Here is an 18,214-nt window from a genome sequence, read left to right as displayed (position 1 = left end):
ATAGTCCGTGACCACGGAGGGTGACGGAAGTATCAGAACAGCGGTTATGCTTCCGGTTGAAAACCGGAAACGCAGTAGCCGTAAACGGCTGCCGCTACCGTTCTGTTTAGTCCGTGACCATGGTGGGTGACAGACGTATCAGAACGGGGGTTATGCTTCCGGTTGAAAACCGGAAACGCAGTAGCCGTAAACGGCTGCCGCTACCGTTCTGTATAGTACGTGACCATCGTGGGTGACGGAAGTATCAGAACGGGGGTTATGTTTCCGGTTGAAAACCGGAAACGCAGTAGCCGTAAACGGCTGCCGCTACCGTTCTGTATAGTCCGTGACCATCGTGGGTGGCGGAAGTATCAGAACGGGAGTTATGTTTCCGGTTGAAAACCGGAAACGCAGTAGCCGTAAACGGCTGCCGCTACTGTTATGCCGCAGTCCGTGCCCTCTGGGGAAATGTCGGTATTGGCAACAACAGGAGAATGCAAGGAGTGACCCTGCCCCAAAGAACTGTCTCCCCTAAGGGAGTGTCCAGACGTCTCACGAGGACTGTAGGACCAGTTCAACTTACCGGTAATGCCACCACAGAAGCGGCCACCGACAAGGCAGGAACCTGCTTCCCGGAAATGGAAGCATCCAACAAGGAAGCCAGGAACCGGACAACCACCACGGAAGGGAGCAAGACACTGCCGACCGCCGTGGAACGCTGCATCTCCTCTCTCCTCAATGCCGAACTCTGGGGCAAAGATAACACGAGAGAGGACACCAAAAACCCCCCTCCAACAAGAAGGGAGCACAGAACAACGGACGTGAACGACTGCGCAAAGCACAAGTGCTAGAAGCAGAAACATGCACGGACAAAGAGGGGATTGCAGCCTAAACCACAACCCCAAGCTAAAAAAGGCGACGGCGGACGAAAGCTAAACTAGCCTTAAACGTCGCCTAGCCAAAAAGCTAAAACCAAACATAGCTACTGATAACCGAAACGACGGACGAACTATCAGACGCTAAGAAAATACGAAAAACTTCGCACAAATTACTGTAAGCACGTAAGTCCAATGGACAGAAAACTTCAGTAATTAAAAAAGTTCAAAGAACAACAACTAACCAAGCTTGTAAACTACCCGAGTAAACAAGCAAAGGCGACCTACCAAAAACATTAAAGTCAGCAAAGCTAACAAGATGCAAATGGCGAAAAAACATACGGCTAAAATTACTGAAACACGCAAGCCGCAACGGCCTGCCAAGTCAGTAAACAAAATAATTCTCTAGAGAAACACCCAAAATAACCATGCTTGCCGAACCCAAAGGAGGCCCGCACGGCTAAATACCATTATAATGGAAGTTAGCAAGCTAACTGAACACACTAACAATGGCGACAAAGCAACAAGTCACTGACAAACAAGTCCGAACACGGACGAAAGTTCAGCAACAAATGCGAGAAAGAGAACACAAAAAACAGGAACGAGCTCACCAAACAGCAGTAGTGACGAGCAGACAGACAGGTAACATGGCCGGCAGGTGTCACAACAACACAAGAGCAGACCATAGGAGCGAAAAATTTCAGTGACCTTTCCCTCAGAGGTGAAAAGATCGTATGAGGGTAGGTAGACACGTGGAGTTGTGGGAAGTGACGTGTGCACACCAATATGGGAGGTAACTCCCAGTGTGACTGCTCATTACCTAAGCTACTTTCGCTTTCGTTTTGGTGATGGGGTTGCTTCCCTTAGATAGGTAAGCGTTTTTCAGTGCTAAGCATCTCATGTGACTCAATGCTAATGTGATTCGGAGTAAGAATATGAAATTTAATCTAAATTTGCATTGCAATATGTAACCAAAGGGGATAACTGGTAAACATAGGGATGGGTGGGAGGGAAAAGACGGAGAATAAGTCAAAAGTATAGACAGAGCACAAAAAAATGATGTTGTCTGTAGGTAGACAAAGAAGAGAGTGCCCAAACGAGGTCAAGGGGAAAGCATCCACGCGAACTGGCTGGCACAATCTCTGGCATTACCCAGCGATTGGTCCATGTGCTACTCATTAATATTCATGGGGTTACAGCAGAGGAATTCCGATTTCCCATAAATGTCCTTGTTTCCCACAAGACTTTTTGTACATCACATCTCATCACATAAAACAATAGCAAAAAGGCTGTGAGGCTAATGAATTTTCACACAAGTACAAAGAAAGGCAACATACAGAAGAAGGACAAAGCCAACCTACCAGCAGTCTGTCCGACAGCTCCCTGTTGGAGATGGAGGGATAGTCAGTGAGGGCCATGGCAGAGAAGATGGTCAGACCCTCCACAATGCGCGACTCAAACGGCTTCTGCAGCGTGCACAGCACTCGGTCGTCCAGCAACTGGCGCAGCAGCTGAAAACAACACAGAAGCGGTATGCATGATCAACAGAATCTGTGGGATGTCATTGTCCGTTCTTGAAGTGTTAAGTTTACGATATTTCAAAACAACTATTTTGTTAAAGTCTTAAGAAAAATTGAATAAGGAGCACAAACTAAAATTCTAATTGAATATTCCACAGCATAAGCTGACTAAATGTTGGAAGATTTAACTGCACAGTATAAACACCAAGTGTGTTCTTTGCATGGAACAGAGCCTGTATGACAACATTGTCCATTCTTTTGGTTTATGATAATCAAACACATGAGTCTTACTGAAGTTTTACGGGAAAGTTAAATAAGGAGCACACAGTAAAATCCTCACTGACTATGCCTGAACACAAGCTGGCCAAATTGAGAATGATTTCACTGCACAGTAAGATTCACCTGCACAATACACATACCTCATTGCAGCGCTGCACACCAGCAGGTCTATCTTCAGGCAGGTTGATGTCGTCGATGAAAACCTTCAGCTTCTTGTTCTCTTTTGCTCCGTACACAAAGCCTGCAGAAACCAATTATGCACTCATAGATGACAAGGTAAACAGACACACAACAAAGAAAAATCTCAAATTTGGAAGTGGAAAAATGCACATCATTTTCAACTGAACCGATGAACAGCATCTACTCTGACACTAGGTACAAGTGTCCTTTCTGTAACTGCATTTCATTTCTAAGACAGAATATCAACCATAAATTCTACCTACTTTAGTTCTGGGGTTTGTTCAGATCAGTCTATAACAAAGCCATTGCTCACCCTGTCTGTGGTAGATGTTGGTCTCCACAAACTGTTGAAGCTGGGAGGCTGTGGACGCCCCGGAGAACACCAGCCGCTTGCAGATGGACGTCTGAGGATCTGCACGCAACGCATACATGGAAGGGTAATTACATTTTTTCTGACGGTCTGTACTCAGGAGCTTTTTGTAGGATCTGCTAACAACACAAAGATGATATGAGCTTTATACTTTTGTCTGAAGATCCACATGCAACACGCAAGCATCTAGTTTCAACCACTTCTTAGCAGACTAAGACTAAGACTGCTTACCCTGCTACCAAACAAATATGGTTTGGAGGCACTTTGAGAAAGTTTTCATTCAATAATGACCACCAATGTTAAAACAGTGACTTTACCTTGCACATCAATGAAGGTGTTGATGAGTGCAGTCTTTCCTGACCCGTGAGGTCCCACCAGCAGCACATTCTGGCCTGATGCTGCTGCAAACTCCATCAGAATGCGTGAGCGAATCTGCAAGATGAAGGAATATGGATCAATGTCAGCATATGGCAAAGGTCTGCATGATTATGTGTAGACCTTTCGTGGTGTTATCACAAAGTGATGCGCAAGTTAAGGTAATGTTTGCCTCTCCTTTATAGTTTTGAGATGGTAGCTCGACGTCCTGATGTTTGAACAGTTTGGTCACTTTTTCTCGTGGGATACAACAATGTGCAGGACCAATTTCATTCTTATCTGATGCACCTTGGAATGTTCAATGTAAGAAAAAACTGTCCTGTCCTGTCCTGTCCTGTCCTGTCCTGTCCTGTCCTGTCCTTTATTGGAAGAAGTAGACATCGCAATGTATACTTGGCAAAGCTCACTTCACGAGGCTTCGACCCTTAATCAGACTCACAGAAGTGCAGCTAAGCCCAAAGTCCAAAGGAAATAACTCTCAGCTTCCAGTGGTATTCACAAAATACATTTGCTCTTTTCTGACAAAGAGAGCAACTTCATGACAACTTCACGAAGCGTGGCATGTTCAAACCTGCGAAGCGAAGTTTGAGGTGAAGTCCTTCGCTATAGCTGCATTTTTCTGGTAAAAAGACTTTGGAAAGCTTCGCGAAGTTGACTCAATTAAGGAAGGCCTTAAGAGAAAAATGTTGAGTTGAAGCAACAAAACTCCTGTGTGCTACTCACAGTGTCCACAGTGTCGATGAAGACCTCGCCCAGAATGTCCTGGTTGTCAAGGTACACTGCCTCAGGCACCCTGCACACAGACACACACCATCATTTCCACCATTAAGGGGGGACAGGGTAGGCAAGCACTTTTTTATTTTATTTTGGAAACAGCTTGCTGCTTGTTTGATTTTTGCAAGCAGAATAACCTAATTAAGGGAAACCATTTTAAATTTTGAGTGAAAAGCAATTTTTGGGGGTTTTATTCACCAAAATGTGAGAAAAACGTTATAAAATGTGCTTATTTTAAAATGTTGCAGTTTGTGAACCAGTGCATGTTTTGATCCAATTTTTCTTCTTTGCAGCAATATGTGTGTGTTTAATAATTCTGTGTATCGAAAAGCATTTCTAAGCAATATATTATTTTAATTTAGAATTTTCAGTTACCGGTTCAGTTCTGATAAGAAAAATACATGAAATCCTAACTGTCAGACTCATAAAAACCCAACCAATGCACTGAACTCTTATTCCATACACAGAACTGATGCTGTACAACTCATAAACAACATATACAAAAACTGAACAAATCCATCAAGCCTTTCAAAAGTTGCAACATTTTAATTGTAGCGTTTTGTCTGAAAATTACATTCAGAGAAAACAGCATTTTAAAGATTTGAACCAGTACATAAAAAAACCAGTAGCACAGTGCACCCTGAATTCATATGTTTTTATCAGAATGACCACTTTACTATGTAGGGAAAAGGATTTGACAATCAAATTATCAGGATATTTTTTATATACATCATATGAAAACAGCCATCTTTGTTTGTACCGATATGAAAACATGAATCAGAACCAAACTGTCAGACTCATAAAAACCCAACCAATGCACTTAACTCTTATTCCATACACAAAACTGACGCTTTACAAATCATAAACAAAATAAACAAAAATGAAACAAATTCATCAAGCCATTCAAAAGTTGCAACATTTTAATTACAGATGTTTGTCTGAAAATTACATTCAGAGAAAACAGCATTTGAAAGATTCCAACCAGTACCTCAAACTAGTAGCACAGTGCAGCCTGAATTGATATGTTTTTATAAGAATAACCACTTTACTATGATGGGGAAATGATTTGACGATCAAATTATCCAGACTTTTTTAAAAAAATCATTTGAAAACTCATCTATGTTAGTGCAGATATGAATCAAAACGAAACTGTCGGACTCATAAAAACACAAGGAATCCACTGTATTCTTATTCCATGCACAGAAATGGTGCTTCACAAATCATAAACAACATATACAAAATTGGAACAAATCCATCTTGCCATTCAAAAGTTACAACATTTTAATTACCACATTTTGTCTCAAATTACATGTAGAGAAAACAGCATGTAAAAGAGTCTCACTAGTACCCCGGTAAACTAGTACCACAGTAGAGCTTGAATTAATGGGGTGTTTTTTTTTTAACCAGAATAACACTTTAACTATGAAGGGGAAATGATTTGATAATCAAATTATCAGATTTTTTTTATTTAAAAAAAAATCATATGAAAACATTAAAAAAGTCAATTATCTGTGTTTGTGCTGATATGAAAATATTGATCAGAACCAAACTGTCAGACTCATAAAAACCCAACGGATGCACTGATTTCTTATTCCATTGCATAGAAATGATGCTTCACAAATCATCAACAACATTACATAATTATATATACACAAATGGAACAAAGCTATCAAGCCATTCAAAAGTTGCAACATTTTAATTACAGTATTTCTGTGCTCAATCCTAACACTGCAGCAAATTTCTGTAAAGCTGAATGTCCCTTTCCATGTACCAACATGGTCATACGCGGATTATTTAAAATGCAACTTTACCACCCGAAGCGTTGCAAACACCGGGAGAAGAGTAAACAACTGCAGACTTGAATGGACACTCATATGCACTCCAGATGCAGGGCCTGTGCAAATCCTTGGGCTGATGCATCACCTTCTTTCATAATCAGACTGCTATCAGACAAGCATTCAGTACAGGATATAAACCTTTCAGCAATAGATTGAGCTGATCAATGTTGACAAAAGCCCAACACATGTCAGCGGAGTGACGTTGCACAGTACCAGTATCCATATCTGCTTGTGATGGGTCAGAAGATGGCAAAGTATCTGTATCTTCTTATGGTTGGTCAGAAGATGGCAAAGCTGATGTTTCTGCTGTGGAAGAGGGTAGTTCCGGTTTAGCAAACTTTTCCATCAGGTCAATCTTTCTCCTCGCTGCCACCACAGGAGGACTGGCTCTCCCCTTGCTCCAATCTAATAAATACACAAACACTGATTTAATATTTGATACAACTGTCCATGGTTTTTGTTTGTAATAAGCTGCAAATTTTAAGACTCAATATAAACGTCAACAAGTGCTTGTACTTTATTTTGCAAATGACCATGTTACATGGGGTGTACCTCAACTTTTTGGCTAGGCTGGTAAATCAGAAATCCCAATCAGCCCCCAACCACTGAACCAGGCGGGTTTTCTTACAACCACCTCAGCGGCTCGTACCCACATATGTCGGTTGACGAACACACACACACACACACACACAAAAGACATTCATTAATTGGCCCCTATCACAAAATGTACATGTCAAGTTTACTATGGGATTTGAGTAACCACACAATCACATACACACAGGAACTAATACTGAAACTAGCTGAATTATTTTCTTTCTTTCTTTCTTTCTTTTCATATTTTTCTTTTAAAATTAATTTATTTCATCACACTTGCTATGTATTTGCTTGTTTCTTGTCTGTTGTCTGTTTTGTGTGTTCTGTGTGTGTGTATACATTTTCAGATTTCCTAAACCTAGCACTGTTTGCAGGTGATCTTTATGCTTTTGATTCATGAGTTGCATCCCCAGTCCTTTAGTTTAACTCTTTTTTTTCTTTGGTGAAGTAAATTGGATCTATTTTTTTTATTCCTTAGTTAATGGAAAAGATTTGACAACAATATTGCTGTCAATGATAGGTTGGTCAGCCATGCTGGTGTAAACCAATCCTTTAGAATTAGAGAACGCTCTCTAGTAGGGTACTTATTTTCCTACGGTCAATGACCAGAAACAGAAACTGTGTCAGTCGTACATCGCTCAGATGCTGCTTCTCAGTTTGACCCCAGACAAAGCATACTGATGACATGTTACACCATAGTAAGCTCTCAAGGACTGGCCAGCGAAGAACAATAAAATAGGGGTTGTGAAGACGATATCACAGAGATGATCGAGGGAGGGAGGGGGAGGGGGGGGGGGGATGCGGCGGCGGCATGGTCAGTAAATTGGATCAAGAAACCCGCAAAATACTTCAGACACAAACTGTTTATCATTTACCTGCAAACCCTAACACATTCTTACAACAACAACAACATAACGATGTGCAATAAATCACGTTGTCAAACAAACAAGATCGAAAAGAGAAAGAAGCAAAACCCACCTCGTCGAGTCAAGAATCTAGAATGTCGTCTGCTTAAATACGATCATGTTGGTTCATTTCGGAGTGTTGTTACTTCCTTCTACTGTTCGCTGCTGCTGGTTCATCTTTCTCTGATATTTCTTGCCACTATGCCGAACATTTCCAATGTTAGGGTTGTTCTCCGCAGCTCAAAACTTTGAAAAATGCTGCTGAATCGGTGAAAACGTCATGGATTTGTTGACACCGGGGGACTGATAAGTTGTCTACTGCGCTTGCGCCAAATGCCTTTGACCTACATATATTTGCATATATTAATTCCGGGGTTTCGGTTGGAACGGATTCTCTCTCTTTGTGCCTATGTCAACGGAAATTCCCCAACGGTGATGACGTCATCTTGAAGAACGGAAATTTCCACACAGTTTGAACAGCGAAGGGTCATGTCATGTGCGCACATTTACCAGCACGGAGTATCCAAAGTTGACCATTTTTTTGATTTTTTTGATAAAACACAGACAAAAACAACAAAACATCGGTTTGAAAATGGTTTTATTTACATGAATACATGTCTAAAATGACAAAAGCAGATTATTGAATGCATTCCAGGATGTTCAAAGGTGTGAAAAATGCAACAACCCCAAAAAGGTGTATGAGACCAAAAATAACTCATTTTGCCTACCCGGTCTGCCCTTAAGGATAAGGATAAGATAAGGATAAGATTCCATACAGTCCTGTCAGGTTACCCTCATGGAAATTCCGGCTGCTAATTTCTCACTGGGCAAAGCGAGCTGCCATACAGTACAGTGCTACCCATTTTTTTCTTCTTTTTCCTGCATGCATGTATTCATGTTTCCAAGCTCTGAGACATTCGTTGTGAACTTGGGTTCTTTATAACGCGCATGCGTGAACACGGGGGTGTTTGGACACAACGAAGAGTCTGCACAAAGTTGACTCTGGGAAATAAATCCCTCGCCGAACGTGGGGATTGAACTCACGCTGATAGAGACAACTGGTTTTAAAGTCAACGCCGATACCGATTGAGCTATTTCCCTGCCTTCTCATTCTCTCCATGGACCTCACTCTCACCATCTTCCCTGTCAGCAAGAAACCCCACTTTCTTGAAAAGTGAAAATACATTGTATCTGAAAGAAAATTGCCAACCTGTCAGCCCTACTAGTCAGTTACTGCCGGATTGTTTTTGTCATAAAACACTTGGCATCACATTTTGCACAAACATGTTGAAGAGGTTGAATCCTCAGAAAAAAATGCATTGGTTACTAACCTGGAGTGCCAAGGGTCCCACTCTCCAGACTCATCCACGTAGTAGTCGAACACACAGATGTCACGGTCATCGTCTGGCAACCTGCACATACCAACATTTCATTACTGCATTTCTCTCAGTTGTACAGTGTATGTGACAGAGTGACGCAGTAGTTCCCCTTGTCACAGCAGCTGTTTTGCACAGGTTTGTCTGCATTGAGCACTGAGCTATTTTTAGCTCAGTGGCTGAAATGGCTGACACACCTGTGGATTATGGAGATCGAGCTGCCTGTGATAGGGTGAGACTGATGTGTTACCTTGGTATGCTCTTGTGAACCTTTGTGTCTAGCAAAGCAGATTCTAATAGGGCTGATAGATTAGCCCCAACTCACTTGTGTTTGACTGGCTTCAAAATGTCTTTCGAGTGCGTCATGCCCTTAGTTACATCTACACAGCCACTTGTTTTGTTGGCATATCATGTTATCAATCCAATTTTAAAGGCTGTTAGTTCTTCTGCTCTAAGTAAACACAATACAATGGAAGAAAAGTTTGAAACTAGTTCTCTAACGAAGAAAAGCTGTATGCATGCCCATTCAAAATATGACAAGAAAACCAACGCTATGCTGTGGATGTTTGCCTTGACTGATGGTGACAAATTCACACACCCGACTTGTTTTGGGTTAATAGTTTTCCACAGTGGTACAGTGGAACCTGCCTTGGTGACCACCCCTCGATTACGACCACCTGCCCTTTACAACCTCCCCAAAGGATCCCCAATGAGGTTTTGTTCAATATAATTCACCTTTCTATAATGACCACGTACCTGTCTATAAAAACAAGTTTTGGTCAGCATCTGCAACAAATGGACAGCCTTGAGACCAGAGAGAAGTGTCCCTACACTGCAGGGGACCTGTCACAACAGGTTTGTTTTGGTCTTGATAGTAGACAAACGGACAGCCTTGAGGCCAGAGAGAAGTGTCCCTACAATGCAGGGGGCCTGTCACAACAGGTTTGTTTTGGTCTTGATAGTAGACAAAAGGACAGCCTTGAGACCAGAGAGAAGTGTCCCTACACTGCAGGGGGCCTGTCACAACAGGTTTGTTTTGGTCTTGATAGTAGACAAAAGGACAGCCTTGAGACCAGAGAGAAGTGTCCCTACAATGCAGGGGGCCTGTCACAACAGGTTTGTTTTGGTCTTGATAGTAGACAAAAGGACAGCCTTGAGGCCAGAGAGAAGTGTCTCTACACTGCAGGGGGCCTGTCACAACAGGTTTCTTTTGGTCTTGATAGTAGACAAACGGACAACATAAGGAGTCTTCTCATCGCAGGTACCATTATGTCTGCAAAAAACACCGAGACAAACGCAACACTTACGAACTGGACAGAGTCTTGAGCAGGTCCGAGAAGCCCTTGCGGTCAGCAGCATCCAGCTGTCCACCAAAGGTCCAGATGAGACAGAAGAGGTAGAGACGCTCGATGTGCAGCTCTCCCCCCATCTCAATGTTGTCAGCCAGCATGGCGGACAGAAGTCCCAGGCAGGTGCGGAACATTCCCACTTCGCTCAGGTGTAGGCGTGGCCTGGAGGAATAGAGGGAATTATTTTCAGTTAGCATAATGAAAAAAGCACTTGATGTGTGTGTTGTGTGTGAATGTGTGAGTGTGTGTGTGTGTGTGTGTGTGTGTGTGTGTGTGTGTGTGTGTGTGTGTGTGTGTGTGTGTGTGTGTGTGTGTGTGCACACGCGCAAGAGAGAAAGACAGAGAGAGAGAGAGAGAGAGAAAAAAAGAGAGGCAGAGAGAATGAGAAAGAGAGAATTTGTGATTTTGTGAGGTATGAAGGTAAAGAAAAAGAATGAGAAAGAGTCATACTTGGCCTCGTTCATGACAAAGCTGATGATGGGGTCCAGTGTTTTGTGGAATGCACGGTGCAGTACCTGCAAAGAGCACACACACTTTAATGTTCAGAGCCTGCTTATTTTTCTTCTGCAGTACGTGTCACCTTATCTGAGCAGATCCTCAAATGAAAAATGTATGTGCAACAGGAGGGCAAATAATTAACAACAAAGAAGATTTGATCTGGCAACCTTCCATGGATGCAAATAGCATCAGCTTCGTATCAGGACCAGGGAAAGAAAGATCTCAGATCTGTTCATGTTCATGGACTTTTTCAAATGGGGAGGCTTTACCTTTTACCTCTCATGTTGTTTGATCACCTTCCTAAATGCTAAGTTCTTTGAATACATGTACTTGCCCAGAAGATCTTAAAACAATAACTAAAGTGTTCAAGGACAATCAATATGTATAGAACTAAATTTTATAATTCAGAACAAATAAAATCAGTGTAAAGATGCACCTCAGACAAAGGGACGTGGTTTGCACATCAAAGAGATATAACTTGAGGATTTGAGGATTATAACTTTTTTATGATTGCATGTGCAAGAAGGAAGTACAGGTAGTGCAGAACAACAGTAAAATCAAGATTCTATTAAAACCAAATGGTCAATTAAAATAAATGGGGTGTTTGATGTTCACAGCCAAATAATTTCCTCCAATCTGAATGTTAATATACAGCATTCCCATTTGAAATTAAATATAATGGCAACGTATCCAGCCATGGACCGAGTTTCACAGCAACCTCTGCTTGAATGTTTTTCAACATATGAAAGCTAGCTATTTGTTTTATACCAATAATAAGGAAACATTTTCTGTGCACAGGTTTCCATTCAGTAAAACTAACCAATATACAATACATGCTAAACACAACTAATAAATCTGTGTTTTGTTTCTATAACACTAAAACTGGCTACGGCAAGCAATCGTAGTCTCAAAACATTGCAGCGATGAAAGCCTGTTCTGAGACATCTGCAAATGCACAAGTCTAAAACAAGCCTATAATTTTGACAAGAACCAGTCACTAAATGACTTGTGACAAAGATGACGTTAAAGCCACTGGGAATTTTTGTTTATGCTATACAGTATCATAAGAAGGGCCATATGCCGGCTGCTACAGCAATCACTAAACTATATTTGCTGATATGAATGCTAAACCTATACAAAATCCTGACACCAGTTTCATACAGGCAAGAAACGCTAAGAAGCTAGCTTCCTGCTTGGCGAGTAGGTGAGAATGTGTACGAGTCCAGGCAAAAATTAAATACCATTGGTTAATATTATTTGTGAACAACCAATAGGATTACCCACTCTGCAGCCACCATATTTTCTCGCCCGCAAGCACCATCGGAGAGATGCTGGCTTATTTTTGTCAATTCCTAGCCTTCCTTGCCATGCGCAGTCCCCAAGAAATGCTCTTATCTTGCTTTATTTGCCCAAAACTTGGCCATTTTGATGCTTAGAAACGGGGGAGAGGACAGGGTAGTGAAACAAAAATTGGGTTGACTGTATCAGTGTATGACTTCCATGCAAAATCAAACAAACACACAAGTAATATTTCTAATAAGTCTATAAAACAAACCTAGAAACAAAAGCAAAATGCACATAATCAACATCTCACCAATTAAATCTACTGGCTCTTGGATACAAAACAAACACAAAGAAAAGAAAAGCTTATAATAGATAACAAAAGCAATATCAAGGGCTAAACTAAAATGCATGCTGGAACACACATCCATGCATGGCCACCTATATATGGCTGGTCCTATAATTGTACAATTACCAATTGTATATTGGTCTCCACCAAATCTTCCTCTTCTTCTTGCTGTAAAAAGTAAGGACAGTGAGAATACTTTCATGCTCTATGAATGGAATACCAACAACGAATAAACAAACCAATGTACATGTCTTCTTGATCCTTTCTTCCACAGTGAAATCTCTGACGTCAAAAGCAAAACAATGTTAGAGAAGATTTCACATTGCAAACAATGGCATCATGTTAAAAGTTCTGTCACTTCTTATGTGCCTGTCTCCAGAGGAAAAGACCAAGCATTTCTAGAAGGAAGTTTGCCTTGGTGATTTAGTCATATCAGCTGTTGAAAATTACTTGCAAGTTCATTGCCGCCAGGCTGTGCATGCGTCTGTATCATATTTCATTAATTAGGTTTTCTACTTTTCAAAATAAGACACACAGTGTACAGCTTGAGGTGCAAGACAGCAGTGAGAGCAAGGCAAAGAAGATGAGCAGGAAGAAACTTTGTGTGAAGTTGGAATTAAAGTGCAGAGAAAACAATGACAACACCAAGGAGGATCGAAGAATGAAAATGATCATGTTTCTTTATCACTCAAAAATGGTCCTTGAAGTTGGAATAACAGTGCTGAGAAGACAAACACAAACACCAAGAAGAAAGATGGAAAATTCAATTATATTTCTTCGTCAGAATCAGAGCTGAAGAGAAAACTTACATGTTCCTCCTGGTGTGAGCGTGTCTTCAGCCAGGCACTGGCCATTGGTTTCCATCCAACTGTATCTTGGTCCAGATGAACGATTCCCTGTTATATCCACAAAGCATTAAGTGTCACCAGACAAACCCTTTTGCAACGGCTTCTACGATTGAATAGCGAATAGTTTCTGAAACTTGTACATGTGCAGCATAGTTCAAAAGATTGTCAGACTGATGAAAAGGACACGATTTTTAATTCATCCAAGAAAAAGACATCCTTGTCAAGAATGCAGAAATAGGATAATGATTTTTACAGCTATATTTAGTGTACTTATGGATTAAATTAATTCATGTGACATTTTATCATGTACCATCCTATGACAGAAGCTTTTCAAATTAGAAATGCAGTCACTTTACCTCTGCCTATCAAAAAGAAACAACAACTTGGAGTTTATTACAGTTAAACCTGACTATCACAACCACCAGAGTGACGCACCGGGGTAAAAAAATGCCTAACTGTATTATTCAGGTGAAATAAGATCCAATTACCAAAGAAACAAACTTACATTTTCATTTGATTGTACACAGTTTTCATTAATCTTTAACATGTCTTTAGGAGAAACGACAAGAAAATGCAAAGGTCATCCACTGACCGATCTGGCCACCACAGCAGGAGAGGCGTCACTGAGGTTGTCTGTCTCAAAGAGAATCATGATGTTGTCCGACAGAAACAGCTTGTCTCCATTCAGCTGGTGAAGTGTCTGGAATCAAACAATAAACAGTGAGTTTTGGTTGTACACAGAGCTCTGTGCTGCATGTAATACACTGCTTCTGTGTTTTGATTTAAAAGGGATCATACTAATATGCATAAAAAGACAGACCATAATCAATCGATTTAGTATGGTCATGTCACGTTTCCAAGATTACAAGATTTCCAGAACAAGAAAAGTTATTAAACTTATTTCAGATGATTTCCAAGATGACTTGTAACATAACATAGTCAGCAACAAGTTTTGATTTCATGTTACTACATAGCCTCGGACGGGCGCTGTGGCGTGGTGGTAAGACGTCGGAAGGTGGAGGGTTCGAATCCCGGCCGCGGCCGCCTGGTGGGTTAAGTGTGGAGATTTTTCCGATCTCCCAGGTCAACTTATGTGCAGACCTGCTAGTGGCTTATCCCCCTTCGTGTGTACACGCAAGCACAAGACCAAGTGCGCACGGAAAAGATCCTGTAATCCATGTCAGAGTTCGGTGGGTTATAGAAACACGAAAATACCCAGCATGCTTCCTCCGAAAGCGGCGTATGGCTGCCTAAATGGCGGGGAAAAAACGGTCATACACGTAAATACGTGGGAGTTTCAGCCCACGAACGAAGAAGAAGAGAAGAGACTACATAGCCTCTTCTATCATCCCGCTGAGGTTCAAAACAGCCAGTGCCAAAATGAAGATATGCCTTCTGCAATTTTCTTTGTACTTTTCTTCAGGTATAGCCTCATGTCGTAGGTGCTGCAGCTTCAGTCCAAAATAGGTCTAATGAATTTAGCATGGTCGTTTAATTTCTTTACGGTTTCTCAATGGGGTACAGTGGAACCCCCCTTTTAAGACCCTCCAATTTAAGACTCCCTCCCTTTTAGGATCATGTTTTCTCAGATTTTCTGTTCATAACCTCTGTAAATTTACCCCCATTTTCAGACTTCCCCCTTTTTAAGACATGATTTTCTGTTCATAACCTCTGTAAATTTACCCCCATTTTCAGACTTCCCCCTTTTTAAGACATGATTTTCTGTTCATAACCTCTGTAAATTTACCCCCATTTTCAGACTTCCCCCTTTTTAAGACATGATTTTCTCTGAATTGTTGATGTCTCAAAAGGGGCTTCCACTGTATAGCATCAACAGGAAAAAAAGCTAAAAGAGCTAAGAGCACAGTCACATCAGGGACAGCACTTACCTTGTCAGAGGCCAGGACGCTGTTGAAGTTATCAGACCACACTGGTGTCAGAGGTCCATCCAGACACAGCCATGTTGTGCTTTGGTTCTGTACATCACATACAAATCTGTATCAATACATGTGTAGGTTTGCTAGATCACAACAAAACTGAAATACACACACTCTACAGAACCATTATGAACAAAGGTTTGAACTTTTGTTTTCTCAAGACTCTTTTTAAAGCATACCCTCTCTTTTGTTGTCAGGCATTATGTTCAGGCATTATGTTCTCTGAGGTCAAAAAACACCCCATCCCATGGCTTCACACAATCACATTACAGTGGTACTTGTGTTGTGAGGTCACCTTCCAAAAAAGGACACCTTTTGTTGTCTTTTTGTCTATAAATTCAACCAAAGAATAACTCGCATGACAGACCATCTGCAATATGGGGATGCTTTTGGCTGGGCCCAAGGCTATGCCTTTCATCACAGGTACCACCATAGTAACAAAACTCTTTCAAACTATGAAAGCAGTCAACAAGCACTGACCCTGTTAGCTTTGCGAACGGCAGAGGTGAAGTAGCCATCGACCCAGTCGCTGTTCTGATCCAGCGAGCCGAACATGAGAGAGATGTCATCCACCATGAGTGGGTAGATGCGTTGCAACTTGTGCACGTTTTCTGACGACTGCGAGGTCTTGCTGGTCTGCGACTGGCGTGACATGCCCCTGGTCTGCAGACACAGCGCTTCCACCACCGTCTGGATACAGGTGGACTTTCCGCTGCCCGACCTGCCTGCCACGATGATTCCTGAAAGAGAGAACATCAAACATCAAGGTCATGTAGGCACAGTCCGTCTGGATACAGGTGGATTTTTCACTGCCTGCCACGATGATTCCTGAAAGAGTGGACAGCAAACATAAAAGATCTACTCATTAAGTTCAATGATTACACCACAAACATGGCCAGACTGCCATGGCAATTCTTTGAAGAACAAACAGCAAAGAACAAGGTCGCGATCAATGCCGTTTAATATCTCTACTGCAGGTGAGCCTACCACTGTTTGATCAGGATCTATGTCAAGTTCATGAGCCCCGAAGGTAGCATACCCCCATGACTGTTGGTATGAACATGGATTCCCTACCTTCTGCAACATGATTCCTAAACATTTGGAAGAAAATCAGTCACAGGGTAAATTACTTCCCCAGGTGGTACAGCACAGTCTTTTTAAACTTCCGTCATGCCACTGCTCCGTCTGCTTGTAACAAATGTTCACATTTCATCCTGAATGATATACTTTGTCTAATTCTTGAGATTTTTTTAGCCATTCACTCAACACCTAGTTTGTCCAATATGCCTGTTACACCACCAATGCAGGATTCATGACCTTGCTACAGAACTGCAGTAGATTAAAGCCACCCACCATGGTGCACTTGGGACAGATTGTAGAGCTGCATGCAGCGGGCCACCCACGGTTTGTGAGCGACGAGACCCAGGTCCTGAGCCTTGTTCTCAATGGCCGCCTCCATGTCGAACGTACGCGATTTAGCAGACATCATGTTGGCCGGGGCATCGGGCAAGCCCAGGAAACAGTCCTTCAGGATTGTCTTGAACAGGCTCAGGTTCTGCACAGAGAGAAACATCAGCAAGGTCAGAGTGTGTCAAGATTTTGAGTTCACATTAAGAGGCAAACAGACAGACAGACAGACAGACATACATGCACAAACACTCACTCTCTCTGCGCCAAGAAATGGTGGTAGCAAACACAGTTTAGGGACTTATTTTCAAAACAATGAATGTTCTTGTAATATGACATCACAACTGTTAGCAAACTCTCTGAGAAAATGACGGTGATTAAATATCATAAAATTGCTTAATCCGTTTTCCAGTCTGGCCAGAATTTGACTGACAACCACGCTCAATAATAATAATACGAGAATTTATAATGCGCACATATCTCACCACAAGGCGACTCAAGGCGCACTCATACACATTCTTTCGCATTAACAACTCAAGCACACTCATATACACTTACGCATAAATTACATGAAGATGAAAAGGCAACAACACAAACAGAGACACGGCACTTTAAAGTAAGCATGAAAAAGAAAAGAACATTTCAAACAATAATTATGTACATTGCTATTTACAACTGCTCTGATTTAGGCTTGCGGGTGAGGTTGGGGGGGGGGGGGGGGGGGTAGCGGGGCACTGTAGTCTGAGGATTATTTAGGGAAAAGAAAAGTCTTGAGGCCAGATTTAAATGCTTCTAAAGACTGTTGTTGACGGAGGGGGAGAGGTAGTGAGTTCCAGTTGGTGGGGGCTTAAAAGAAAAAGGAGCGTTGGCCTGCAGTTTTGAGTTTTGTGTGAGGTATGTTGAGTCTGAGGTTGTCGTTTGAGGAGCGGAGTGGCCGGGAAGGTTGATAGAGTGAGAGGGAATCAGAGAGATAGGAATGAGCAAGCTTGTTGAGGCATTTGTATGTGAGAGTGTTGAGCTTGTATTTGATCCTATGTGAGATGGGTAGCCAGTGGAGTAGTTGTACTAGAGGGGTGATGTGGTCTTTCTTTTTCTTTTTAAGGAAGCTCAAGTTACAGTTGGATAAGAACAATGGGGAATTTGTTGTAGTAATTCATAGAACCCATGCTTAACACTCATGGTACACCTTGGTGCAGCCACGGTGACTGTCATCCAAATGGGAAGATTACCTGTATCATCGTTTTCAATCGCCTAGCCATTTAGGCGACCATACTCCTTCAAGGAAATCAAAAAGTAAGATCAAGTTAGTCAAGGGAGAAATAACACACCTCTCCAGTGAGCCTTGGGCCAATTATCTCCTCAATGGTCTGAGCGACAATGGCGTGTTCCTGCTTTCCGGCTCCAGTCATGGGGTTGGGTGTGCCAGACTTTCGCATACCCATGGAACCAGGCAGCTTGACTGTGGAAAGAGCAAAGAAAC

General features: G+C 41.9%; 1 protein-coding gene across 9 annotated transcripts in view; it reads right to left on the bottom strand.

The window, feature by feature from the left end:
• LOC138962452 (uncharacterized) overlaps positions 1-18,214 on the bottom strand; it is a 172,530-nt gene that overhangs the window by 76,522 nt on the left and 77,794 nt on the right. For 7 of the 9 annotated variants that reach the window (XM_070334266.1, XM_070334269.1, XM_070334271.1 and 4 more), the window contains 15 exons: positions 18,063-18,193; positions 16,681-16,882; positions 15,808-16,067; positions 15,280-15,366; positions 13,983-14,090; positions 13,352-13,438; positions 12,669-12,710; positions 10,865-10,929; positions 10,373-10,576; positions 9,021-9,101; positions 4,302-4,371; positions 3,521-3,635; positions 3,147-3,245; positions 2,794-2,894; positions 2,216-2,365 (listed from right to left, as the gene is read on the bottom strand). In XM_070334266.1, coding sequence (XP_070190367.1) covers positions 2,216-2,365; positions 2,794-2,894; positions 3,147-3,245; positions 3,521-3,635; positions 4,302-4,371; positions 9,021-9,101; positions 10,373-10,576; positions 10,865-10,929; positions 12,669-12,710; positions 13,352-13,438; positions 13,983-14,090; positions 15,280-15,366; positions 15,808-16,067; positions 16,681-16,882; positions 18,063-18,193 — 1,802 coding nt within the window. The remainder of the gene's footprint in view (positions 1-2,215; positions 2,366-2,793; positions 2,895-3,146; positions 3,246-3,520; positions 3,636-4,301; positions 4,372-9,020; positions 9,102-10,372; positions 10,577-10,864; positions 10,930-12,668; positions 12,711-13,351; positions 13,439-13,982; positions 14,091-15,279; positions 15,367-15,807; positions 16,068-16,680; positions 16,883-18,062; positions 18,194-18,214) is intronic. The other 2 variants (XM_070334272.1, XM_070334270.1) reach the window with 1 other exon arrangement.

This window comes from Littorina saxatilis, linkage group LG3, assembly GCF_037325665.1.
Source record: "Littorina saxatilis isolate snail1 linkage group LG3, US_GU_Lsax_2.0, whole genome shotgun sequence".
Classification (NCBI taxonomy): Eukaryota; Metazoa; Mollusca; class Gastropoda; order Littorinimorpha; family Littorinidae; genus Littorina; species Littorina saxatilis.
The sequence above is the reverse complement of the archived record's forward strand: the minus strand, read 5'-3'. Positions and strand labels throughout refer to the sequence as shown.